The 27,165-nt window shown below is 44.6% G+C and overlaps 3 protein-coding genes across 3 annotated transcripts in view; 2 read left to right on the top strand and 1 right to left on the bottom strand.

The window, feature by feature from the left end:
- LOC105007433 (signal-induced proliferation-associated 1-like protein 2) overlaps nucleotides 1-17,822 on the bottom strand; it is a 124,339-nt gene extending 106,517 nt beyond the window's left edge. The window contains exon 1 of the mRNA XM_034292276.1: nucleotides 17,352-17,822. The gene's annotated coding sequence lies outside the window, so the exon portion shown is untranslated. The remainder of the gene's footprint in view (nucleotides 1-17,351) is intronic.
- On the top strand, nucleotides 7,280-11,303 carry LOC117594515 (sporozoite surface protein 2-like). Its single transcript, XM_034292353.1, has 4 exons — nucleotides 7,280-7,545; nucleotides 7,646-8,105; nucleotides 9,129-9,383; nucleotides 11,187-11,303. The coding sequence occupies exons 1-4, from the start codon at nucleotides 7,280-7,282 to the stop codon at nucleotides 11,301-11,303; spliced, it is 1,098 nt and encodes a 365-aa protein (XP_034148244.1).
- A 1,129-nt stretch (nucleotides 17,823-18,951) lies between the features above and the next one.
- On the top strand, nucleotides 18,952-27,131 carry map10 (microtubule associated protein 10). The gene is made up of 2 exons (XM_010865128.5): nucleotides 18,952-20,505; nucleotides 23,564-27,131. The coding sequence occupies exons 1-2, from the start codon at nucleotides 19,183-19,185 to the stop codon at nucleotides 25,952-25,954; spliced, it is 3,714 nt and encodes a 1,237-aa protein (XP_010863430.2). The 5' UTR covers nucleotides 18,952-19,182; the 3' UTR covers nucleotides 25,955-27,131.
- Nucleotides 27,132-27,165: the final 34 nt, after the last annotated feature.

Raw genomic sequence — 27,165 nt, 5'->3', positions numbered from 1 at the left:
ACTGTAAGTCAGACAGTCAGTCATTACGCCAGTCAACGATCCAGTCTGTAAGTCAGTCAGTCAGTCATTAGGCCAGTTAGTGATCCAGTCTGTAAGTCAGACAGTCAGTCATTAGGCCAGTTAGTGGTCCAGTCTGTAAGTCAGACATTCAGTCATTAGGCCAGTTAGTGGTCCAGTCTGTAAGTCAGACAGTCAGTCATTAGGCCAGTTTGTGGTCCAGTCTGTAAGTCAGACAGTCAGTCTGGGCCCTTCCATCTCTATGCTCCTGTTCATCAACATCAAAGCTCTACTTTTTTCTAGCACTCCAATGGTTGGACCTGCCTCCCCTTGAAGCTACGACATTAGAGACACTGCCCCCCCCCACACACACACATCCCCCCACCCCCCCCACACCCCCTACACAGCCCGCCCTACAGTCAAAGAAGCATCATTGGGTCTGGGACATCCAAAGGCAGGATGAGTTTATGTAACCTTCACTGTCCCCAATATTGCCCCTCTCTTCTCCTCTGAGAGAATGAAGTGAAGGATAAAAGATACATATGATGCTGTCTCTCTCATCTGGGTATTTCTGCTGAGCCCTGAGGTAGCAAACTAACACAAGCTCTGCTACTGATCACACAACACTAACGACAAGGATAAAAGGTTGCATACGGGAAGGGTAAAGACCGCAAGAGATATTGACAGTTAAAGAGAGAGGAAGAATCAGGCCACTGTCACTCCAGATCATAATCTAGAGTTGACAGCCTTTAGAAACAGAGGAAAAGGAGGAGGAAGAATGTCCTCCTCCTACCTACCAAAGCTCCTAATGCACCATGTCCTCCTCCTACCTACTGGAGCTCCTAATGCACCATGTCCTCCTCCTACCTACCGGAGCTCCTAATGCACCATGTCCTCCTCCTACCTACTGGAGCTCCTAATGCACCATGTCCTCCTCCTACCTACCGGAGCTCCTAATGCACCATGTCCTCCTCCTACCTACCGGAGCTCCTAATGCACCATGTCCTCCTCCTACCTACCAAAGCTCCTAATGCACCATGTCCTCCTCCTACCTACTGGAGCTCCTAATGCACCATGTCCTCCTCCTACCTACTGGAGCTCCTAATGCACCATGTCCTCCTCCTACCTACCGGAGCTCCTAATGCACCATGTCCTCCTCCTACCTACCGGAGCTCCTAATGCACCATGTCCTCCTCCTACCTACCGGAGCTCCTAATGCACCATGTCCTCCTCCTACCTACTGGAGCTCCTAATGCACCATGTCCTCCTCCTACCTACCGGAGCTCCTAATGCACCATGTCCTCCTCCTACCTACTGGAGCTCCTAATGCACCATGTCCTCCTCCTACCTACCGGAGCTCCTAATGCACCATGTCCTCCTCCTACCTACCGGAGCTCCTAATGCACCATGTCCTCCTCCTACCTACCAAAGCTCCTAATGCACCATGTCCTCCTCCTACCTACTGGAGCTCCTAATGCACCATGTCCTCCTCCTACCTACTGGAGCTCCTAATGCACCATGTCCTCCTCCTACCTACCGGAGCTCCTAATGCACCATGTCCTCCTCCTACCTACCGGAGCTCCTAATGCACCATGTCCTCCTCCTACCTACCGGAGCTCCTAATGCACCATGTCCTCCTCCTACCTACCGGAGCTCCTAATGCACCATGTCCTCCTCCTACCTACCGGAGCTCCTAATGCACCATGTCCTCCTCCTACCTACCAAAGCTCCTAATGCACCATGTCCTCCTCCTACCTACTGGAGCTCCTAATGCACCATGTCCTCCTCCTACCTACTGGAGCTCCTAATGCACCATGTCCTCCTCCTACCTACCGGAGCTCCTAATGCACCATGTCCTCCTCCTACCTACCGGAGCTCCTAATGCACCATGTCCTCCTCCTACCTACCGGAGCTCCTAATGCACCATGTCCTCCTCCTACCTACCGGAGCTCCTAATGCACCATGTCCTCCTCCTAACTACCGGAGCTCCTAATGCACCATGTCCTCCTCCTACCTACCGGAGCTCCTAATGCACCATGTCCTCCTCCTACCCCCTTGGGTCACCACTAACCCCTGCCCCCTCTTCCTGGCACGCACCTTCTAGAGATGCTCCTTCAGGCCTACAGACTGCAATGAATGACGAGATGTGTCAATTGAAAGACATCTAGTCTAAATATGACGGAGGGTTTGAATGTCCCATGATTCCAAATGTCCCATAAACCCATCAGAGAAGAACAAAACCCAATTCACACAGGAAATCTCTAGCTACAGGGGTTCGTTCTACCCATCTAGAATGACTTTTATAAAATCAAACATTTATTTCAGGTTGACTTTGTGCAAGTCATAATGGATTCATACAAAAGGAAAGAGATTTTCACAATAGGCTAAAAAGATGCTGGAGCAGTCAGGAGAATGCAACAGTGACTCTATCAGGACAACATTTATTTAGTAGAAAACTCACCCATCCAGGACGTCTACCCCAAATAAAGCCTGAAGAAAGACTGTGGCTTTACTGACTCTACTGAACATCTGACTTGTCTGACCACCTACACTGACTCTACTGGACACTGGAACTGTCTGACCACCAACACTGACTCTACTGAACTTAAGACCTGTCTGACCATCTACACTGACTCTACTGAACATTGGACCTGTCGGACCACCTATAAACTACCACATGAGCGCTAATACATAACACACAAAGGAGTGGGTGTCATTCTCATATAACATCAGCTAAACGGCTGTTTGTGTGAGAAAAGTGCGAACACGCTAATGGGGGAAGCCATGTGGTAGACCAGCAAAACACAGCTACAGAACTAGAAGACAATATTTATCAACCCATAACACTGAGTTTATTAGATGGAAGAGTCTAGAGAATCTAGAAAACTAAGCTATCCAGCTGTATGCTTTTTGCTTAATTCACCGTTTCTGAACTCAACTTCCTTTAGATTCTGACTCTACTGAACACCGGACCTGTCTGATCACCTACACTGATTCTACTGAACACCGGACCTGTCTGATCACCTACACTGACTCTACTGAACACCGGACCTGTCTGATCACCTACACTGACTCTACTGAACACCGGACCTGTCTGATCACCTACACTGACTCTACTGAACACCGGACCTGTCTGATCACCTACACTGACTCTACTGAACACCGGACCTGTCTGATCACCTACACTGACTCTACTGAACACCGGACCTGTCTGATCACCTACACTGACTATACTGAACACATGACCTGTCTGATCACCTACACTGACTGTACTGAACACATGACCTGTCTGACCACCTAAACTGACTCTACTGAACACTGGACCTGTCTGACCACCTACACTGACAATACTGAACACATGACCTGTCTGACCACCTACACTGACTCTACTGAACACATGACCTGTCTGACCACCTACACTGACTCTACTGAACACATGACCTGTCTGATCACCTACACTGACTCTACTGAACACCGGACCTGTCTGATCACCTACACAGACTCTACTGAACACCGGACCTGTCTGATCACCTACACTGACTATACTGAACACATGACCTGTCTGATCACCTACACTGACTGTACTGAACACATGACCTGTCTGACCACCTAAACTGACTCTACTGAACACTGGACCTGTCTGACCACCTACACTGACAATACTGAACACATGACCTGTCTGACCACCTACACTGACTCTACTGAACACATGACCTGTCTGACCACCTACACTGACTCTACTGAACACATGACCTGTCCATAACCTGAAAGCACTGAATGTCTCCCAAGGCAAACAGGTCTTAGGCGACGGGTCAGACTAAGAGCGGTTCAAAACCCCCTTAATGATGCTTAAGATTTTGAGTACCGTGACGTCGCCCGGTATGGCGCAGGCGGGGCCCCACCCTGGAGCTCAGCCCGAACGGGCGACGTGGGGCCGCCTTCCCGTGGGTTCACCACTCACAGGAGGGACCATAAGGGGCCGGTGCAAAGAGGATCGGGCGGCAGTCGAAGGCAGGGGCCTAGACAACCTGATCTTTAATTCAAGGGGTTGAACAAAAATATTGTATGAAACATTTAGGAATTGCAAAATAAATTATACACAGTCCCCTTATTTCACATCATCAATAAACACTAGTGACCTAGTGCCATTGGAAGCCATGCATTCCCATGCCAAAACACTGCCTCCAAAGTGTTTGACAGATGTTGAGGTATGCTTCGGATCATGAGTCATTCCAAGCCTTCTATATGCTCTTTTCTTCCCATCATTCTGGTCCAGGTTGATCTTAGTTTCATCTGTCCAAAGAATGCTGTTCCAGAACGGGACTGGCTTTTTTAGATGTTTTTTGGCAAAGTCAAATCTGGTCTTTCTAATACTGAGGCTTATGAATGGTTTCCACCTTGTGCTGAACCCTCTGTATTTGCTCTCATGAAGTCTTCTCTTTATAGTAGACTTGGATAATGATATGCCTACCTCCTAGAGAGTGTTCTTCACTTGGCTGGATGTTGTGAAGGGGTTTTTCTTTACTATGGAAAGGATCCTATGATCATCCACCACTGTTGTCTTCCATGGACGTCCAGGCCTTTTTGTGTTGCTCAGCTTACCAGTGCGTTCTTTTTTTCTCCGAATGTACCAAACTGTTGATTTGGCCACTGCTAATGTTCCAGATTGTTTTTACATCCTAAATATGGCCTGTTTCACATGCATTGAGAGCTCCTTTGACCTCATGTTGTGGGTTCACAGCAACAGCTTCCAAATGCCAATGCCACACTTGGAATCAACTCCAGACCTTTCACCTGCTTAATTGATGAAGAAATAATAAAATAATTGCCCACACCTGTCCATAAAACAATGTTTGAGTCAATTCTTCAATTACTTTTGGTCCCTTGAAAAGGAGGGGGATACATATTAAAGATCTGTAATTCCTAAACCCTTCCTCCAATTTGGATGTGAATAACCCTCAAATTAAAACTGAGAGACCCATATTCATTATTTAACTGTAACTTCAGTATATTTTGGTAAACAGCAAAACAGGGTTGGGTAGGTTACTTAAATGTAATCTGTTACAGTAACAAGTTACCTGTCCACATTTGAAATCAGAAACCTAACTTTTTGATTACTCAAACTCAGTAACGTAATCCAATTACTTTGAATTACTTTTAGATTACTTTAATTTTAAGAGGTATTAGAAAACAAATAGGAATAGCCTATAACCAACTCAACACATTTTGCGGGATCAATCAATGTTAGAGTTTACATAACTGGCCGAAAACGGAATTTGCATGCACTTGCCTACACTAAATCAGCAGTAGTCTGATGTTTTGCTCCACAACCACAAACATTGTCAAAACGTTGCGAAAGCCCCAGGCACGTGAATGCACATTTTCAATCATGAACACCGGCACACAAATACATTTTACCCGCGTGAACGTAACCTGTGATTATTAGGGCCACCAGCGATCGACTTTCAAAACGCAAATTAAATAAATAAACTGTCATTATACACCTGCACTCTTAGCTTAAATTCAATGCGGTCAGCAGCCAATGATAACCACAATTTTCGGAGATGCAAAGCAAAAGCAGGATCACATGGCCTACCTATATGGACGGAGTTGAGGTGGCTGCGTCAAATGCAAATCATCATCCTTTGGCAAAGTGCTTCCCAACACATTGTCTCCTCAAATAACGTGATAAATTACTTATAATGTTTAATCTCGAAGGTAGCACCATGTTACTCTATCAAACAAATAGTTGCCTATCTTCAAAACTCTTCTTGGCTGTGTTGTTCAGCGCGTTTGACAAATAGTCCTTAATTGAAACTTGAAAAATATATAACACCAGGTAGGCCTATTGCCTATCATTGTTCTGAGAAAGATGCGCCGAGTGGATAACTAAATCACATTTTATATGGGTAGGCTTATATTATCGTAGATACACTCTAATTTTACCAATTAAACTAGCGTTTCATCTGTCACTAATCTGGTTATGCGCGCCAACAACTGAGGTGCGTGATTGTTATCTAGATAATTTCAAAAATATATTATATACAAAAAATCTAACAAGCAACCTGTCATAATTATTTTGGGCGAATATTCTTTTTCAATTGAAGTAATCCAAAAGTGATAATATCTTTTTTCGAAAGTATCTGTAATCCGAATACAATATTTTAGTTGGTAATGTAACGGATTAGAGTTACAGTTTTTTTGTAATCCGTAACATGTACTTGTAATCGGTTACTCCACAACTCTGCAGCCAAAATAACAAAACTTGTGTCAGTGACCAATTATTTCTGGACCTAACTCTTATATAAGACAAAGAGAGAGAAAATGAGAGAAAGGAGAGATGAAGAGAAAAATTATGTGAGAGAAAAAAAGAGAACACATTAAATTTATTAGGGATATATGAGGATATTTTAGCGAGAGAACTTGTGTTTTTTGCTCTTCACATAACTACTGGGAGTCCATAATGAATGAGGACTACAGAAAACCTCTAAAGACATTTAGCCACTAATCCCAATGGCAGATTGTAAAACACTTGTTTAGAAAACACTGTGTCTGGCCCTAATCTGATGTTATCCATCTGTTCACCATCCGTTACATTTAAAGATGTGTGTGTGTGTGTGTGTGTGTGAAGTTGCAAAATCATTACTGGGCAAAGTGGGTCATCAAACAGATCAACGACCACTACCACAATCACCACTCTAAATCATCTCCCACCCCAACCTCCTGTCTCCTCGCCTCCTCTCCCACCCCAACTTCCAGTCTCCTCGCCTCCTCTCCCACCCCAACCTCCTGTCTCCTCGCCTCCTCTCCCACCCCAACCTCCAGTCAACTCGCCTCCTCTCCCACCCCAACGTCGTCTCCTCGCCTCCTCTCCCACCCCAACCTCCTGTCTCCTCACCTCCTCTCCCACCCCAACCTCATGTCTCCTGGCCTCCTCTCCCACCCCAACCTCCAGTCACCTCGCCTCCTCTCCCACCCCAACTTCCAGTCACCTCGCCTCCTCTCCCACCCCAACTTTCAGTCACCTCGCCTCCTCTCCCACCCCAACTTTCTGTCTCCTCGCCTCCTCTCCCACCCCAACCTCCTGTCTCCTCGCCTCCTCTCCCACCCCAACCTCATGTCTCCTGGCCTCCTCTCCCACCCCAAATTCCAGTCACCTCGCCTCCTCTCCCACCCCAACTTCCAGTCACCTCGCCTCCTCTCCCACCCCAACTTTCAGTCACCTCGCCTCCTCTCCCACCCCAACTTTCTGTCTCCTCCCCTCCTCTCCCACCCCAACCTCATGTCTCCTGGCCTCCTCTCCCACCCCAACCTCCAGTCACCTCGCCTCCTCTCCCACCCCAACTTCCAGTCACCTCGCCTCCTCTCCCACCCCAACTTTCAGTCACCTCGCCTCCTCTCCCACCCCAACTTTCTGTCTCCTCGCCTCCTCTCCCACCCCAACCTCCTGTCTCCTCGCCTCCTCTCCCACCCCAACCTCATGTCTCCTGGCCTCCTCTCCCACCCCAAATTCCAGTCACCTCGCCTCCTCTCCCACCCCAACTTCCAGTCACCTCGCCTCCTCTCCCACCCCAACTTTCAGTCACCTCGCCTCCTCTCCCACCCCAACTTTCTGTCTCCTCCCCTCCTCTCCCACCCCAACCTCCAGTTTCCTCGCCTCCTCTCCCACCCCAACCACCAGTCACCTCGCTTCTTCTGCCACCCCAACGTCGTCTCCTCGCCTCCTCTCCCACCCCAACCTCCTGTCTCCTCGCCTCCTCTCCCACCCCAACTTCCAGTCACCTCGCCTCCTCTCCCACCCCAACCTCCTGCCACCTCGCCTCCTCTCCCACCCCAAATTCCAGTCACCTCGCCTCCTCTCCCACCCCAACCTCCTGCCACCTCGCCTCCTCTCCCACCCCAACTTCCAGTCACCTCGCCTCCTCTCCCACCCCAACTTTCTGTCTCCTCGCCTCCTGTCCCACCCCAACCTCCAGTTTCCTCGCCTCCTGTCCCACCCCAACCTCCTGCCACCTCGCATCTTCTCCCACCCCAATCTTTTGTCACCTTGCCTCCTCAACCCACCCCAACCTCCTGTCACCTCGCCTCCTCTCCCACCCCAACCTCCTGTCACCTCGCCTCCTCTCCCACCCCAACCTCCTGTCTCCTCACCTCCTCTCCCACCCTAATCTCTTGTCACCTGATCTTTCTCTCTCTTCTCCTCTCCTTCCTACCCCCCAGAGAGACTAACAAGTCCTCAGTCAGTAGTAAACTGTGATGCCACTCTCAGCTACCACAAACAACATTGTGCCCTGTGCCATCTGCCCACTCAACCCCTCAACCGCACACATCCTAGCAACATGACCAAACATGCAGACAAAAAATTACAACTAACAAACAATGAAACAAGTAGCAATCAACTGGTCTTCCACAGACCGGAGGACATGCTGGTCTTTGACAAGAACCCACTGTGACCATTTGAACACTTTTTTCAACCTTGGAGTTGATTGTACACCAGGAGACATATTGAGCCAGACACGAAACAGTCAACCATGCCACTGTACAGTAAGGATCAGACTACTGACCTCAGGACAAAATCTCTCTGGATGTGGTGCTGAATTAGCTGGTACAGCTGATCTTAGGCTGTCTAACATCTGCGGACAGTGCAATAAAACACATCCCACAGGCTATATCTGCCCGGTATGAGGTGCCTGTACATGTAGTATTAACATGACATCATCCAATCCAGTGGTGCTGCAAGAAGAAACCATTGGAACTTGTCAGCCTCAGGGATCTGCCAAAAGACATCAATTCAATTCATCTGAGTCTTTATTTACAAAGAACATTTCAAACAGGGGACAAAGCCATCCACTTAAAAGGAAATATGAGACAGTAAGATCCAAATAAAAATGATAAACTGCAAATCATTGGTTTAGGAGATGAAATAAGCATGACATCTGATTCTATTTAAACTTCACTGTTAGCGGTGAAGCCCGTCCCCAAACAACCTGCTGCACACTTGAACTTCACTGTGATTTTGATTGTGATTGGAGGATAGCAAGTAACATTCCAGCCCTTCACCAATAAATCACAATATCCATCAATCCTCCCACCCCTCCCCCCTCCTCTCCTTCCACCCCTCCCTTGATTAGAAACCCCAGCCCAACAATGAGAAACCCCTGCCCAACAATGAGAAACCCCTGCCCAACAATGAGAAACCCCTGCCCAACAATGAGAAACCCCTGCCCAACAATGAGAAACCCCTGCCCAACAATGAGAAACCCCTGTCCAACAATGAGAAACCCCTGTCCAACAATGAGAAACCCCTGCCCAACAATGAGAAACCCCTGCCCAACAATGAGAAAACCCAGACTAACAATGAGAAACCCCAACAGAAAGATGAGCAAGCAAGTGTATTTATACAGCACAATTCATACATAGTAGCAATTCAATGTGCTGTACAAAGAAAAATAAAAAAATATATAAAAATAACAATAACATAAAAACAAATACTCAAATGAAAACATCAAAAAAACATAATAATAATAAAACGTAGAAAAATAGAAATAGAATAAAGATGGGATAAAAACATAGGAAGCTATAAAAGCTGTAAGGCTAAACAGTGCAGTTACGTTTTAGTGCTCAGTCATAGGCACATGAAAAGAGAAGTGTTTTTAACCTGGATTTAAAAATGCTTAAATTTGGGGCACATTTAAGATCTTCTGATAGTTTAATCCAGTTGTGTGCAGCATAACTGCTAAACACAGCTTCGTCAGTTTTAGTTTGGATTCTGGGCTGTACTAGCTGACCTGTGTTCATGGATCTAAGAGACCTGCTCTGTTTATATTCTTCAAACATATCAGAAATGTATTCGGGGCCTTAACCATTCAGTGATTTGTAGACTAAAAGCACCACTTTAAAATCAATTCTGTAACTCAAAGGAAGCCAGTGCAAAGATTTAAGAACCGGAGTGATGTGCTCTGTTCTCTTGGTCCTGGTTAACATTTTAGCAGCATTCTGAATGAGCTGCAGCTGTTTTACAGTCTTTTTGGGGTGTCCAGTTAAGAGCCCATTACAGTAGTCAACCCTACTAGAGATAAAAGCATAGATGAGCTTCTCTTGGTCTTTTTGAGGCACCAAGCCCTTGATTCTGGCTATAATATTATGATAGAATGCTGTTTTGGTGACCGCTTTAATATGAATGTTAAATTTGAGGTCTGAGTCTATCAGAGCACCAAGATTACGCACTTGGTCCCTGGTTTTTAGAACCCGAAAATACAGCTCTTTACTAATACTAGTTCTCTTATTTTTGTTGCCAAACACAATAATCTCTGTTTTATTTTGGTTTAATTGTAGAAGATTTTGGTTCATCCAGGTATTTATGTGCTCTATACAGTGACACAGAGAGTCTATTGAGCTGTTGTCATACAGTTTGAGAGCCATAAATATTTGAGTATCATCGGCATAGCTGTGGTAGTAAATGTTGTTGTTCTGTAGAATTTGGCCCTGAGGTAGCATTTAGAGATTGGACAGAAAGGGTCCGAGAACTGATCCCTGGGGCTCTGCATATCATAGCCCCCCTATCAGATTCATGTTTACCAATGGTGATGAAGTAATTCCGGCCATCTAGATAAGATTTGAAACAATTAAGGACTGTTCTGGAGAGAGTCCTACCCAATTTTCCAGCCTATCTAGAAGTGTTCTATGATCTACAGTGTGAAATGCTGCACTGAGATCTAATAGAACCAGATGGAATATATGTGTAATACCAACTTAACGATGAGAAACCCCAGCCCAAATATAAAAAAGCTCAGTCGAGCGCCCCAGCCCAACAATGAGAAACCCCAGCCCAACCCAGAGAATTCCCAACCTAACGATCAGAAAACCCCAGCCTACCTATAAAAAAAAAAACAGCCTAACAATGAGAAACCCCAGCCCAACAATGAGAAACCCCAGCCCCACAATGAGAAACCCCAGCCCAACCATGAGAACTCCAGCACAACCATGAGAAATCCCAACCTAACGATCAGAAAACCCCAGCCCACCTATAAAAAAAACCCAGCCTAACAATGAGAAACCCCAGCCCAACAATGAGAAACCCCAGCCCCACAATGAGAAACCCCAGCCCAACCATGAGAACTCCAGCACAACCATGAGAAATCCCAACCTAACGATCAGAAAACCCCAGCCCACCTATAAAAAAACCCCAGCCTAACAATGAGAAACCCCAGCCCAACAATGAGAAACCCCAGCCCAACCATAAGAAACCCCAGTCCAACCATGAGAATCCCCAGCCTAACAATCAGAAACACCAGCTCAACTATTAAAAAAACCCAGCCTAACAATCAGAAACCTAAGCTCAGCAATGAGAAATCCCAGCCCAGTAATGAGAAATCCAAGTCTTACAATGAGAAACCCCAGCCCAACAATGAGAAACCCCAGCCTAATGATGAGAAACCCCAGCCTAGCAATAACAAACCCCAGCCTATTGATGAGAAACCCAAAGCTAATGATATAAACCCCAGCCTAACAACAAAAAAACTCAAGCCAACTGATGAGAAACTCTAAGCTAATGATGAGAAAATTCAGCCTAGCGATCAACACCTGGTCTCTTTTCTGACAGTGATAGAGCATTCTCACCCCTAGTCACATCCAGCCACAAGTCCAGACTACTAGACAAACACTGAGAGTGGAGGGAGGGGAAGAGAGGGAGGAGAGAGAGGGAGGACAGAGAAGGTGGGAGGGGAGAGGCAGAGAGATGGGGTGGTTTCTACAGATTGCCAGGCTGGGATTTCAGTTTGCTGGTATTGTGGGTTAGTTAGTTTGGCCCGAAGAGAAACAGGATTTGGTCTGGAGGCCCATTGTGACTCATGCTGCTTCCTTTCTGGATGGGAATTCACTACCCAATGCTCTGACAGCAGAACCCTGTCACACAGCTGAACCCTGCCATACCAGGTGTTGCTTCAGATACCATAACATCATTCAGACCAGGTGTTGCTTCAGATACCATAACATCATTCAGACCAGATGTTGGTTCAGTTACCATAAAATCATTCAGACCAGGGGCTGGTTTAGATATCATAACATCATATGGTTGATGCCTAGCACGCAGGGGAGATTGCACTCTGTAATTGGTTTCATTGTTGTTGGAGATGAGACCCAGGATGGTGGTGTCGTCTGCAAATTTGAGGATGATGCCACACAGTCATGCATGAACAGGGAGTACAGGAGGGAACTGAGTACCCAGCCCTTTGGGGCTCCAGTGCTCAGGGTCAGTGTAGAGGAGGTGAGGTTGCCCAATCTCACCACCTGGGGTCTGCCTGTCAGGAAGTCCAGGATCCAATTGCAGAGGGAGGTTTTAAGACCCAGGGTCCTGAGCTTAGGAACAATGCCACCTGGCCCTGGTGACTTCCAAGGGTTCACGTTTTTAAAAACTCTCCTCACATCAGCCGTGGTTAGGGACAGAGTGTAGTTGTCCTGGTCCTCAGTAAGCCTCACCAAAGGAGTTGTGTTGGTCACCTCACACCATACATAGAAGTTGTTGAGATCCTCAGGCAGCGAGGTGGTGGGACGAGCATCATTGCTATTTCTCCCTTTGTATTCTGTGATGTGTTGCAGTCCTCCACCATGTGTCTATCTTTCCCTCCATCCATCCATTCACGCATACCTCCAATCATCCATCCACCTACACCTCCAATCATCCATCCACCTACACCTCCAATCATCCATCCACCTACACCTTCAATCATCCATCCACCTACACCTCCAATCACCCATCCACTCATACATCCAATCATCCATCCACCTACACCTCCAATCATCCATCCACTCATACCTTCAATCATCCATCCACTCACACCTCTAATCATCCATCCACCTACACCTCCAATCATCCATCCACCTACACCTTCAATCATCCATCCACCTACACCTCCAGTCATCCATCCACCTACACCTCCAATCACCCATCCACTCATACCTCCAATCATCCATCCACTCATACCTCCAATCATCCATCCACTCATGCCTCCAATCACCCATCCACTCATACCTTCAATCATCCATCCACTCACACCTCCAATCACCCATCCACTCATACCTTCAATCATCCATCCACTCACACCTCCAATCATCCATCCACCTACACCTCCAATCATCCATCCACCTACACCTCCAATCACCCATCCACTCATACCTCCAATCATCCATCCACTCATACCTCCAATCACCCATCCACTCATACCTTCAATCATCCATCCACATACACCTCCAATCATCCATCCACCTACACCTCCAATCATCCATCCACCTACACCTCCAATCACCCATCCACCTACACCTCCAATCATCCATCCACCTACACCTCCAATCATCCATCCACTCACACCTCCAATCATCCATCCACCTACACCTCCAATCATCCATCCACCTACAACTCCAATCACCCATCCACTCATACCTCCAATCACCCATTTATCCACCGATACATGAACCAGACTGTCCTCATAATACCTGGTAGACTACCCTGTACACACAATACATGAACCAGACTGTCCTCATAATACCTGGTAGACTACCCTGTGCACACAATACATGAACCAGACTGTCCTCATTATACCTGGTAGACTACCCTGTACACACAATACATGAACCAGACTGTCCTCATACTATTGGTTAGACTACCCTGTACACACAATACATGAACCAGACTGTCCTCATAATACATGGTAGACTACACTGTACACACAATACATGAACCAGACTGTCCTCATACTATTGGTTAGACTACCCTGTACACACAATACATGAACCAGACTGTCCTCATACTATTGGTTAGACTACCCTGTACACACAATACATGAACCAGACTGTCCTCATACTATTGGTTAGACTACCCTGTACACACAATACATGAACCAGACTGTCCTCATACTATTGGTTAGACTACCCTGTACACACAATACATGAACCAGACTGTCCTCATACTATTGGTTAGACTACCCTATACACACAATACATAACACATAAAAGTATATTTTTTCTTGTACTAGAAATCATAACTTGCAAATTGTTATACTTAGAGTTTTTGTTGTCCCTGTAACTAGCCATGTGACCACCTGCCAGCATGGATGCAGAAATAAACATTCTAAGCACCAATGACAAAATCTCAACATTAATAAAAATCAGTGTACTGATACAATGTTGTGGAGGGGGGAAATGCAACACTATCCATTATGGATATTACTTGACCCCTACAGCAATCATTCCTAAGTCAATACTTATTTTGGCCTTCCATCTTTTCAGTTCATTGCAACCAAATACTGTTATGAACTGCAAAATACTCTAAAACTTGACACTGATCGGTCCGTACTCCTTTAAAAACAATCTTCTGAGATGCCATCTGATCACTGTACGTGCTAAGCACTAGATGTGTAAAGAGAACAAAGTAAAAGTACTCAACTGGGTTCGGCTGTGTTCACCACTTTAGGGAAGTATATACTTAAGATCAAAGTAACCAGGTAATGGGAGTTCAAAACTAACCAGTGATCAATTAAATAAAAAGGAAGAGTGTAAATAATCAATTAAGGTCACTAGTAAGTTAACTCTGTTTACCCAGGTCATTTAGCTCTTCCTTAGCAACTTCCCAAAACTGGTGAACGTAGCCGAGCACTTTTACTTTGTGCATTTTACACCTCCGCTAAGCACCTTATTATAACTGTATATGTATGCTTCAGTAAACAGGTGGAACACCTACCCATGCACCTTATACCGCTGTACACTAGTATCACCACAGATGGTGTAATTTAATGGGGTATTTAATGCTTTTATCTATACACACACACACACACACACACATATATACACTCACATAATGGATTATTAGGAACACCATACTAATACTGTGTTTGACCCACTTTCGCCTTCAGAACTGCCTTAATTCTACGTGGCATTGATTCAACAAGGTGCTGAAAGAATTCTTTAGAAATGTTGGCCCATATTGATAGGATAGCATCTAGCAGTTGATGGAGATTTTTGGGATGCACATCCAGGGCACGAAGCTCCCGTTCCACCACATCCAAAAGATTCTCTATTGGGTTGAGATCTGGTGACTGTGGGGGCCATTTCAATACAGTGAACTCATTGTCATGTTCAAGAAACCAATTTGAAATGATTCGAGCTTTGTGACATGGTGCATTATCCTGCTGGAAGTAGCCATCAGAGGATGGTTACATGGTGGTCATAAAGGGATGGACATGGTCAGAAACAATGCTCAGGTAGGCCGTGGCATTTAAACGATGCCCAATTGGCACTAAGGGGCCTAAAGTGTGCCAAGAAAACATCCCCCACACCATTACACCACCACCACAAGCCTGCACAGTGGTAACAAGGCATGATGGATCCATGTTCTCATTCTGTTTACGCCAAATTCTGACTCTATCATCTGAATGTCTCAACAGAAATCGAGACTCATCCGACCAGGCAACATTCTTCCAGTCTTCAACTGTCCAATTTTGGTGAGCTCGTGCAAATTGTAGCTTCTTTTTTTCCTATTTGTAGTGGAGATGAGTGGTACCCGGTGGGGTCTTCTGCTGTTGTAGCCCATCCGCCTCAAGGTTGTGCGTGTTGTGGCTTCACAAATGCTTTGCTGCATAACTCGGTTGTAACGAGTGGTTATTTCAGTCAAAGTTGCTCTTCTATCAGCTTGAATCAGTCAGCCCATTCTCCTCTGACCTCTAGCATCAACAAGGCATTTTCGCCCACAGGACTGCCGCACAGGACCACACCCCTAAATGCATTGAAGCAACTGCCATGTGATTGGTTGATTAGATAATTGCATTCATGAGAAATTGAACAGGTGTTCCTAATAATCCTTTAGGTGAGTGTATATAAAAGCATTAAATATGTCTGTGTTTATGAGTATGTCCGTGTTTATATTAGTACTTCTATGGTTTCAACAAACATATATATACACACACACACATATACTCTAAGTTTATACTCTAGGTTTATATTTGTGTTGTCTTATATCTTATACCTTTGGCCAGGTCTTCATCGCAAATGAAAATTGGTTATTCACCAGCATACCCGATTAAATTAAGGTGATATAATTAAAATAAGCCCTTAAGCATTTATAAACGCGTCACTTTTGACAGCTATTTACAAAAATGGACTGAACAAGGGAAGTGAAGGAGTGTTCAGATGTGTGGTGGTGGAGTAACTATCATTTTAGATTAAAGAGTAACATTCTTCTATACCACATTGCATTTCAGTATTAATGTACTGTATACAGTACAAGGTGTAAACTATTTCTTTTTTACATTGCTTGGTTTTTGCAATGATTTGTTAATTTCATGTAATAGTGTATTTTCTTTATATACATCATAAAGGACAAAATGGAAAAGGCAAAATAACTATTTTTGTTTCTGAATATCGTTTTTCTGAGTGGCATTCTTTCTGCATTGTATAATCTTCTGTAAAATCATCGGAGGGAAAAAATAAACAGTCTGTGTTTTTATTAGTACTTCTATGGTTTCAACGAATGGTGTAATTAAAGAGGATTAACAATGTTATGGTATATTGATAGTTGTATTTACTATTATATAAAGAGGGTTAACCATGTAAGGGTGTATTCATAGTTGTATTTACTATTATATAAAGAGGGTTAACCATGTAAAGGTGTATTGATAGCTGTAGTTAATATTATATAGAGTTAACAATGTTATGGTATATTGATAGTTGTATTTACTATTATATAAATAGGGTTAACCATGTAAGGGTGTATTGATAGCTGTAGTTAATATTATATAATATTATATTGTCCTGCGTGTAAAAGGATTTATAAATAAGAAAATTCTGGTTGGACAAAAGTGCTCAAGCAATCAAGAAAAACTGTAAATAAAATCGAAATTAACATAATACAATAATGTGTATACATGAAATGCAACTATCATCCTCAACAAAGGATCATTACGCGAGTGGATCCAAGAATGATACTGAGCCAACTGGAAGCTCATTCTACTGGTAGCAACACGGACAGGGTCTCCAACTACTGTCAAATAGTGAGAACGGTCAAAAGCAGACTGTTGAGTGGCCACGGCTCAAAACTTGTGCGAAGGAAACTTACAATGTACTGAGTAAAGTTATCAGTTTTCTGTCTCGGTAAATAGCTCTTTATCGCTGTGATTAATTTACAAGTATTAACACAAAACTAAACTATAACGCAGACAATGTCTGACTCCCTAGCCTATAACACAAAACCCAGCATCTTCTGTACGGACGGACAAAAAACACAATGGTTTAGGCTTTTTCTCACGCTGATACGGACACTACTGGGTTATTTTGCGACACATCAGGAAGAACATCTGTGCACTTACCTTTCACTGGAGAGCAGAATAATTTATAAATATCCAGATAGACGAGATGGGTATCATCCTGTTCAATAAATTGAAAGGTTTTCATCCACAGAATTGGTCCAACAACAACCTGTGAACTTCCATAAACCGGCTATAGCAATGTCGCTCAGCTTCTCCGGCTGCTGTGCAGTAACAACGCTGTGGTCCGGGGATGACAGCCAAGCAGAGCAGAGCCGCACCGCCGACGGAATAGCTCCTCCCCGCCTCCTTCTTCCGATGATTTGTTGGAATGAAATACAGACAAACCCCGAAGCGGTCAAGAGAGCAGAGGAGATTCACATATCAATGTTCGTAATTCGGTCATTTAAGTCTAGACTGGGCAAAACGGACAACGCAGATGTGTAACAATGACAAAGATTATCTCTGGGTGTGAGAGTCGCCAATTAACAGACAATAGAATAGCCCTATCATCTGAAATATAGACATGGTATTTCTCTGATTTAAACAATAGGTCTATGCCAATCACATACCATTTATTAAAGCACCACAGTGACACCCACTGGTGACCTACCGTAAAACCTCTCCCCAACATTTTTACTGAAAAGCAACACGAGACTGCCTAAGGCCAGTGACACCCGTTTTGCGTAGATACGTGGACCGTTTATTTTAAGTAGCCTAATCCTCGCAGTCCATGTGTTGCACCACAACAGAAATAAAGCATGGAGATTGATTACATCTATGACGAGACACGTGCAGGTGTTTACTCCGACGCCAGACAAGCTACATAAATGTGTTGTGAGAACTTGGCAAATGTCCGGAGTCTAAACTTAATTAACTTCTGTCTCATTGTAGCTTAAAGATAAATGTTCACTGATCTGGTTACGTAATTTATAACCTGAGAATGTTCCCTCAACATATATCCTCAACAACGTGAAAATAACTGTTCAGACGTTTATTATGGATACAATCGTCAATCAATTTGGATTGTGTACTTCTCGATTAATTGTATTGAGCTGTCAGTGTGCTTGTTGCTGTCCCATAAACAAATAGTTGAAAGCTACACTTCAGCATCTTCTTGGTAGCTGATCTACTGTTACTGATACCACACCGAATAACAATGCAGAAGTTGGGGAAAAAATCCAAAGCTCTGCAACCTAGTCCAGCAAATTACGGATTGCACTCCATTAATAAAAAACGAGTGGACATCCGCGGCAATATGGCTTGACGCATTCGGTGTGTACCCGGCTTAAAGGCGCCTGCATACTCAAGAGAGTTGGCGCCAGATGAGGGCCAACGGAGTTCAGCGACAAACTGGAGAACTCACAAAGGTATGACGTCCACGTAATAAAATAAGAGGGTTGCATCTTGTTTTTCTACATACGGGATATTGTATTCTCCCTGGGAAAAATAGCATAAAGGTATTCATATGAATTATATTAGGCTATATATTTTATTTTATTTTTGTGCATGTGTAATTCAAAATGACTTTTAAAAACACACCGAGCGCATAGGCTTTTATACAAGATTGTGTGTGTACAACATTTTTGAAGATTGTGGCTTAAAAACTCCCTTTCCCAGAGTCCTCTGGCTGTGTGTATGACGTAAACGACGTGCGATTAGAGATGTGTTTCCATGGAGTTGAAAAAGCTGGTGTATTATCGCTGTTGAGAAGTATTTTTTTCGTCTATCTTATATTAAAATTGTGGCTAATAAGACAGTAACAACGGATATATCTTAATTCCGAATAGTTTGCTTGATGTTTAACGAAGTATTTGAAATGGATCTCCATTTAGAGGTTTCACTGACGATGCAGATCTACTACTAAAATGTTACTGCTGGTTGCGAGTATACCATGACAGAACAATTAAACGAAACGCTATTTTCTTTCGAAATACTGGTGGAATATATCCGAATAGATAAAGGCAGAAAATGTCCAAGTCATTCCGATGTATTAGCGCTCGGTGTTCAACTATTAGACTTCCCAACGCTACTAATCTACCAACCAGAAACTGTTGATCCATTACTTCAACGACCAACACCAACTGATGAAGGCAATGGTACTGACAACGAAAACCAATTCTGCAGTCAGCCCAACAATGTCGACACATCTGAGTGCCCTTTTAACAAAGGCAAGTCTTGTTTGTTTAAAACCGACTTGTACTCTCTCCACATCCACCTAAGCAGTACTCCTCTGTATGCTATGGTCTTGGATGTGAAGGCAGATGTTCCAAGGTTGGTTGGCAGCTCACTGGTCTCTTTGGCCAGGTTGATAGACCGTGTCAGGTGTGATGTGGAGGTTCATGGTATCTCTACGCCTTCTACACATGGAGAGAAAGGACTAGTGGACATATTTAATCTCATAGGGGAGAGAATAGGTGTTATTTCCTTGGGGTATAAACTATTAAGTCTGGGAGCCAGTTTATTAGCACATATACCGGAGAATAGAGTATTGACAGTTGGCGATAGACATGGGAGTGGATCTATAAAACCAACAGAACATGTGTTAGTTGACACTTTGAAAGGAAAGGTTCAACCACTGGACCTAAACACTGATAACACACCCTCCAAAGTTTTGGGTAAAAATATCAAAATAAACAGCCAGAGCACAGAGATAGCGGTGTCAAAAGACAAACAGAGTGTTGCTTTTTCAACTGCCACTCAGACAGAACATTCTAGGAGGAAGACGCATCACAGAAAACTCCGTGTGGATTCAGTAGATAACAGCCATGATGAGGGAAGCCTCACGTTGTTCTATCCACCTCCACTATTCTACAACAGCTCAGTGGAACAACAACAGGCCGATGGACCAGAACAGAACAGGCTGTTACACATGGATTCTCTCTGGGTAGAGGACATAGACTCTGATGGGCAGGTTTCTGGTGAGACACAGGCTCCTGCTCCAGACCAGAGAGTGAGACCAAGACAGGGTGAGATAATGGAATCGATGAGTCTTGGAGAGAGGGGAGTCCACCACTTTAAGGACAGAGCATCTATCCTGGGTGACGCTTTGAGACAGCTCCCTTTACTGAATGCCCTGCTTGTTGAGCTCTCTCAGCTAAATGGACAGACACAGAACCAGCAACAGCAGCCGTTGTCTGTCCACCCTAACCTAGCGTGGCTCTACAGGCCTGTGGGTGTACCAGAGGCTTCTGATGTCCAACAATGCATCTTTGGGGTAAATTGCAATAATGTCACTTGAAAACATGCTGTAATGAGACACATTATTAGTAGGAAAGCATTTTGAGTTCAACAATTTGACTTTAGGTGCAGTATAATGTTAGTGATCTTCTAATAGACTGTACAGTAACAGAGCTCTACCCTGACATTCTAATAGACTGTACAGTAACAGAGCTCTACCCTGACATTGTAATAGACTCTGTACAGTAACAGAGCTCTACCCTGACATTCTAATAGACTCTGTACAGTAATAGAGCTCTACCCTGACATTCTAATAGACTCTGTACAGTAATAGAGCTCTACCCTGACATTCTAATAGACTCTGTACAGTAACAGAGCTCTACCCTGACATTCTAATAGACTCTGTACAGTAACAGAGCTCTACCCTGATATTCTAATAGACTCTGTACAGTAACAGAGCTCTACCCTGACATTCTAATAGACTCTGTACAGTAACAGAGCTCTACCCTGATATTCTAATAGACTCTGTACAGTAATAGAGCTCTACCCTAACAGTTTCTTTACAGCAACAGTTTGACTTTAGGTGAAGTATAATGTTAGTGATCTTCTAATAGACTGTACAGTAACAGAGCTCTACCCTGACATTCTAATAGACTCTGTACAGTAACAGAGCTCTACCCTGACATTCTAATAGACTACACAGTTATATAGCTCTACCCTGACATTCTAATAGACTACACAGTTATATAGCTCTACCCTGACATTCTAATAGACTACACAGTTATATAGCTCTACCCTGACATTCTAATAGACTACACAGTTATATAGCTCTACCCTGACATTCTAATAGACTACACAGTTATATAGCTCTACCCTGACATTCTAATAGACTACACAGTTATATAGCTCTACCCTGACATTCTAATAGACTACACAGTTATATAGCTCTACCCTGACATTCTAATAGACTACACAGTTATATAGCTCTACCCTGACATTCTAATAGACTACACAGTTATATAGCTCTACCCTGACCTTTACAAGGAGCATGTGTGCCTCTAAGTTGAGAACTGTATGTGCACATAGAGATTTAGGAGAACAATGAAAGATATAAGGTATTAAAACTAGAAACCTTCTTGTTTCTAGCTGCACTAGTGCTCCTAAATCAAAACTCCAGGTATCATAGTAAAATATTATATTAACAATAAAGCACATGGTTTGTGGCCAAGATACCACAGCTAAGAGCTGTATCCAGGCACCATGCGCCAAATAACAGCACTTAGCCTTGTATACTGGCCATAAACTGCAGCCCTGTTTCCTCAATGCATAAGTATAGCATGACATGCTGTACAATAGTCTTTATAGGTTTATTTATATCATGGAGATTGGGTACATTCCTTCTGGTAGATGTTGTATTGTCCTTGTAACTGTTTATTAGCAAATCAAATTCCTAGTATATGTAAATGCAAATCAAATTCCTGGTATATGTAAATGTAAATCAAATTCCTGGTATATACAGCTCCGGAAAAAACCAGGTGCAGTGGTCTCTTAATTTTTCCCGGAGCTGTATGTACAGTATCTCACAAAAGTGAGTACACCCCTCACTGTTTTGTAAATATTTGATTATATCTATTCATGTGACAACACTGAAGAAATTATACTTTGCTACAATGTAAAGTAATGAGTGTACAGCTTGTATAACAGTGTAAATTTGCTGTCCCCTCAAAATAACTCAACACACAGCCATTAATATTTAAACCGCTGGGAACTAAAGTGAGGACACCCCTTGGTGAAAGTGTCCAAATTGGGCCCAATCAGCCATTTTCCCTCCCCGGTGTCATGTAACTTGTTAGTGTGACAAGGTCTAAGGTGTGATTGGGATGCAGGTGTGTTACATTTGGTGTTATCGCTCACACTCCCTCATACTTGGGAAACAGACATATGAGGTTGAAGGGGTGGGGGTCAGCCTGTCAGGGCTCAGACCATAAGCCGCACACTGCATCAAATTGGTCTGCATGGCTGTGGTCCCAGAAGGAAGCCTCTTCTAAAGATGATGCACAAGAAAGTCTGCAAACAGTTTGCTGAAGACAAGTAGACTAAGGACATGGATTACTGGAACCATGTCCTGTGGTCTGATGAGACCAAGATATACTTATTTGATTCAGATGGTGTCAAGCGTGTGTGGTGGCAACCAGGTGAGGAGTACAAAGACAAATATGTCTGGCCTACAGTCAAGCATGGTGGTGGGAGTGTCATGGTCTGGGGCTGCATGAGTGCTCCCGGCACTGGGGAGCTACAGTTCATTGAGGGAACCGTGAATGCCAACATGTACTGTGGCATACTGAAGCAGAGCATGATCCCCTCCCTTCGGAGACTGGGCCACAGGGCAGTATTCCAACATGATAACAACCCCAAACACACCTCCAAGACGACCACTGCCTTGCTAAAGAAGCTGAGGGTAATGGTGATGGACTGGTCAAGCATGTCTCCAGACCTAAACCCTATTGAGCTTCTGTGGGGCATCCTCAAACGGAAGGTGGAGGAGCGCAAGGTCTCTAACATCCACCAGCTCTGTGATGTCGTCATGGAGGAGTGGAAGAGGACTCCAGTGGCAACCTGTGAAGCTTTGGTGAACTCCATGCCCAAGAGGGTTTAGGCAGTGCTGGAAAATAATGGTGGCCACACAAAATATTGACACTTTGGGCCCAATATGGAAATTTTCATTTTGGGGTGTACTCACTTTTGTTGCCAGCGGTTTAGACATTAATGGCTGTGTGTTGTGTTATTTTGAGGGGACAGCAAATGTACACTTATACAAGCTGTACACTCACTACTTTAGATTGTAGCAAAGTGTAATTTCTTTAGTGTTGTCACATGAAAAGATAAAATCAAATATTTACTAAAATGTGAGGGGTGTACTCGCTTTTGTGAGAAACTGTATATGTAAATCAAATTCCTGGTATATATAAATCAAATTCCTGGTATATGTAAATCAAATTCCAGTTATATGTAAATCAAATTCCTGGTATATGTAAATCAAATTCCTGGTATATGTAAATGTACTTGGCAAATAAGAGTGATTCTGATTTTTACAGACTGATGGAACACCTCCTCAGAGAAACAGACTGTTTTCTAGTCCCAGCTTCAAGGACCGGACACCAAAAGAACAGCGTAGTGGTACCCCCCTGGTGAGAGGCAACACAGTGTCCCTGGCCTCTCCACCCAAGAGGAAATTGGGTTTTGGAACAACTAAAACATTCCAACTGAGGATGAAGAAGATAAACAATGCTGGTGTGAGGCACCTCCACCGTGAGTGCCAAGGACCAGTGAGAAAAACTCTGCAACACCACATAAAAGGAAAGCAGTTCAACACTAACAGTTTAACAGCTGAACCCATCACCTACAGGAACCTAGTTAACAGGAGCTCCATTCTGAATGAAAACATGGACACTATGAGGAGCAGCCTGGACCAAGGCAAAGTGTCAGCAGCACAGCAGGATACCTCGTCTGGACAAGAACTAACAAGCCGATACAGAACTGGTGTCAATGCACAGGATATTTACTATAAGAGAGAGGGGGCTTACAACAGAAAACAGAAGAAGAAGCCATCATCCACCTCCAAGCAGGACAGTCACACAGAGACTGGATCTCACAACCCTGGAGACCAGAGTGGGTCCCTGAGAGGAGAGAGAAGACACACGGAGACTGGATCTCACAACACCCCTGGAGACCAGAGTGGGTCCCTGAGAGGAGAGAGAAGACACACAGGGACTGGATCTCACAACACCCCTGGAGACCAGAGTGGGTCCCTGAGAGGAGTGAGAAGACACACAGAGACTGGATCTCACAACACCCCTAGAGACCAGAGTGGGTCCCTGAGAAGAGAGTGCAGACACACAGAGACTGGATCTCACAACACCCCTGGAGACCATGGCGGGTCCCTGAGAGGAGACAGCAGACACACAGAGACTGGTTCTCACAACACCCCTGGAGACCAGGGCGGGTCCCTGAGAGGAGACAGCAGACACACAGAGACTGGATCTCACAACACCCCTGGAGACCAGGGCGGGTCCCTGAGAGGAGACAGCAGACTACACTACCCAGACTCTAGCAAAGAACATCACCATCAATCAAGATGTGGCAAAAACCATAGCAACAACCAGCACTACCAGTTAGCCTCCGGCAGAAGCCCTAGAAACCAAGAGCCCCAGTCTGCCTCCAGCAGTAATAATGTGGACAGTGTGGGGACAGGAGAGTACCTGGATGATTTCACCAGTCTGGAGCCTACTGATGCTGAGAGATACTCCCCTTTTGTGGGTGGGGCCAAGGAAAGGAGTTTCTCATCACCTGACCTTTTTAGTAGCCCTGAGCCTGTGAGGCATGGGCCTAGGGGGAGGAGTCTCATGTCACCTGACCTCCTAAGTAGCCCTGAGCCTGAGAGGGGTGGGGCTAGGGGGAGGAGTCTCATGTCACCTGACCTCCTTAGTAGTCCTGAGCCTGTGAGGGGTGGGGCTAGGGGGAGGAGTCCTAACCGTGTTGGGGGTGGGGCTAGGGGGAGGAGTTTTATATCACCTGATCTCAGTAGCCCAGAGCTTACGAGGGGTGGGGCCAAGGGGAAAACTCTCAGGTCACTTAACCTTCTTGGTGAGCCTGAGCCTCCTAAGGGTGGGGCCAGGATGAGGAGAGTTGATCCAGGTGGGTTTGGGGCCAGGGGGATTAGTCCTGAGTCTGTTTGGGGTGGAACCGGGGACCAGAGGCGGAGACACGTGTCAGGTAAACATAACTCTGATGGCTCCAGTGCCTCAGGGAGGAGGCGGAGAAGAACGATGGCCCTTCCTGTTCCACTTAAAACTGAGACCTCTCCCCAGCAGTCTCTGCGGAACACACATGTCTTTCAGCCCCGGGCATCAATGCTCAGCGTCTCCTCTGATAACACTGAAGGAGATGTGTCCATCCACTCTGCCCACCGCAGAAACCAGCAGGCAGCAAAGCCAAGTAGAGTAGGAGCCATGAGGCTTGTTTCGGGTACTGGAGGAACCTCAGCCAACAGGTCTGCTGGTACTTGCTCTGAGTCGATCCAGGGCACTTCTGTCTCTATGAGTCACAGAGCATCAAGCCAGCTCAGTGACACCCATACTATCAAAGAGTCCTGTATCCAGGGGGCTGTCAGACATCACATTGACTCTACTGACACTTACCTCCCCTGTGACTACACACCATCTAAGAACAGCAGGCCAAGTAGAGGAGACTTTGACCTCCACAACCCTACTGACAACCCTTCAACTGGAACCCATAAAGCAGAGGAGGTAGAAGAGGAGTTGGAAGAGGAGATAGAAGAAGTGCTGGTAAAAGTTGAGAGGGTGCAGGGAGCAGGGGAGGTTCTGACTGAGGAGCTAGGAGATACTCTAGGCTCTCTGGGGTTCAGTAAGAAATGCCAGCACATCTCTGAACTGCTAGTTAACAAGCTCCCTGGATACACCTTTTAGAAACATACAAATGTATGCTCCCTTACCAGACTGACTGTAGAGAGATGTCTCCATCCTGACATTGTCCTGACTGTCCAGAGATGTTTCCATCCTGACATTGTCCTGACTGTCCAGAGATGTTTCCATCCTGACATTGTCCTGACTGTCCAGAGATGTTTCCATCCTGACATAGTCCTGACTGTCCAGAGATGTGTCCATCCTGACATAGTCCTGACTGTCCAGAGATGTGTCCATCCTGACATTGTCCTGACTGTCCAGAGATGTTGGTTGTTATGCTGAATCTCCATTTCCCTACATTTTCAATCTGGTAGTAAATTATGTACACTTCTACACTAGTGTGTGTAATGTGTAACTCCTGTAAAAATCACTTATCAAATGTATGAACATTCAAATGGATCATTTATTTATTGATCAGGGATGTGAGCAGTAGAATGTTTTTAGTCATTTAGGTTTGGGTTTCCAAACCGTTTTGCTTCATGACAACCAATATAGGTTCATTTAGTCACAACCCACCACCTAATCAGAGCGGTCAGACAGACATTGGAAAGTACAACAACCGCAGGTCTGTTAAAAGTTGAACTCCTTTCTACATTAAACAAAAATATAAATGACACATGCAACAATTTACAATCTCATGCAATGGCACATGCAACTTGGTTACAGTTCATTTAAGGAAACCAGTCAATTGAAAGAAATGCATTTATTATGAAATAAAAGTTGGAGTGTTGAGGGACTGGGATGCGGTGTTGGGTTGGGGTGTTGAGGGTCTGAGGGACATTCTCTGCCAACAGCTCTGAGGGACATTCCTCCAGGCAGCATACACATTACATGTTCCTCAGACCCTGAGACGTATGTGACATTGTGTTGTGTGAAGAAACTGAACACTGTGCAGTAAACTGGCCTAATACAGCGTATGCCTGTGTAACTGTTTTGTCAGTTTCTTTATGTCACACCTGTCAGGTTGGATGGGTTATCTTGGCAAAGGAAAAACTATAACAGGAATCTAAACTAATGTTTGCCCGCTATTTGAGAGAAATATTTGAGGAAATAAGTGCTGTCCAGCGACATTTAGCTCCCATTAAGAACTGACGTGAACCTTGCTCGTTTGGACAGCCAAGAAACATTTTAACAGCGGCAGTAGGTGGTGGTTATCTGTCATTTGTATATAGAGAAAAAACTCGACAATTCACTGTGCTGCTTTTTCTAGTAAG

Source organism: Esox lucius, chromosome 5 (assembly GCF_011004845.1).
Source record: "Esox lucius isolate fEsoLuc1 chromosome 5, fEsoLuc1.pri, whole genome shotgun sequence".
In the NCBI taxonomy this organism is placed as follows: domain Eukaryota; kingdom Metazoa; phylum Chordata; class Actinopteri; order Esociformes; family Esocidae; genus Esox; species Esox lucius.
This window is presented reverse-complemented; position numbering and strand designations above follow the sequence as displayed.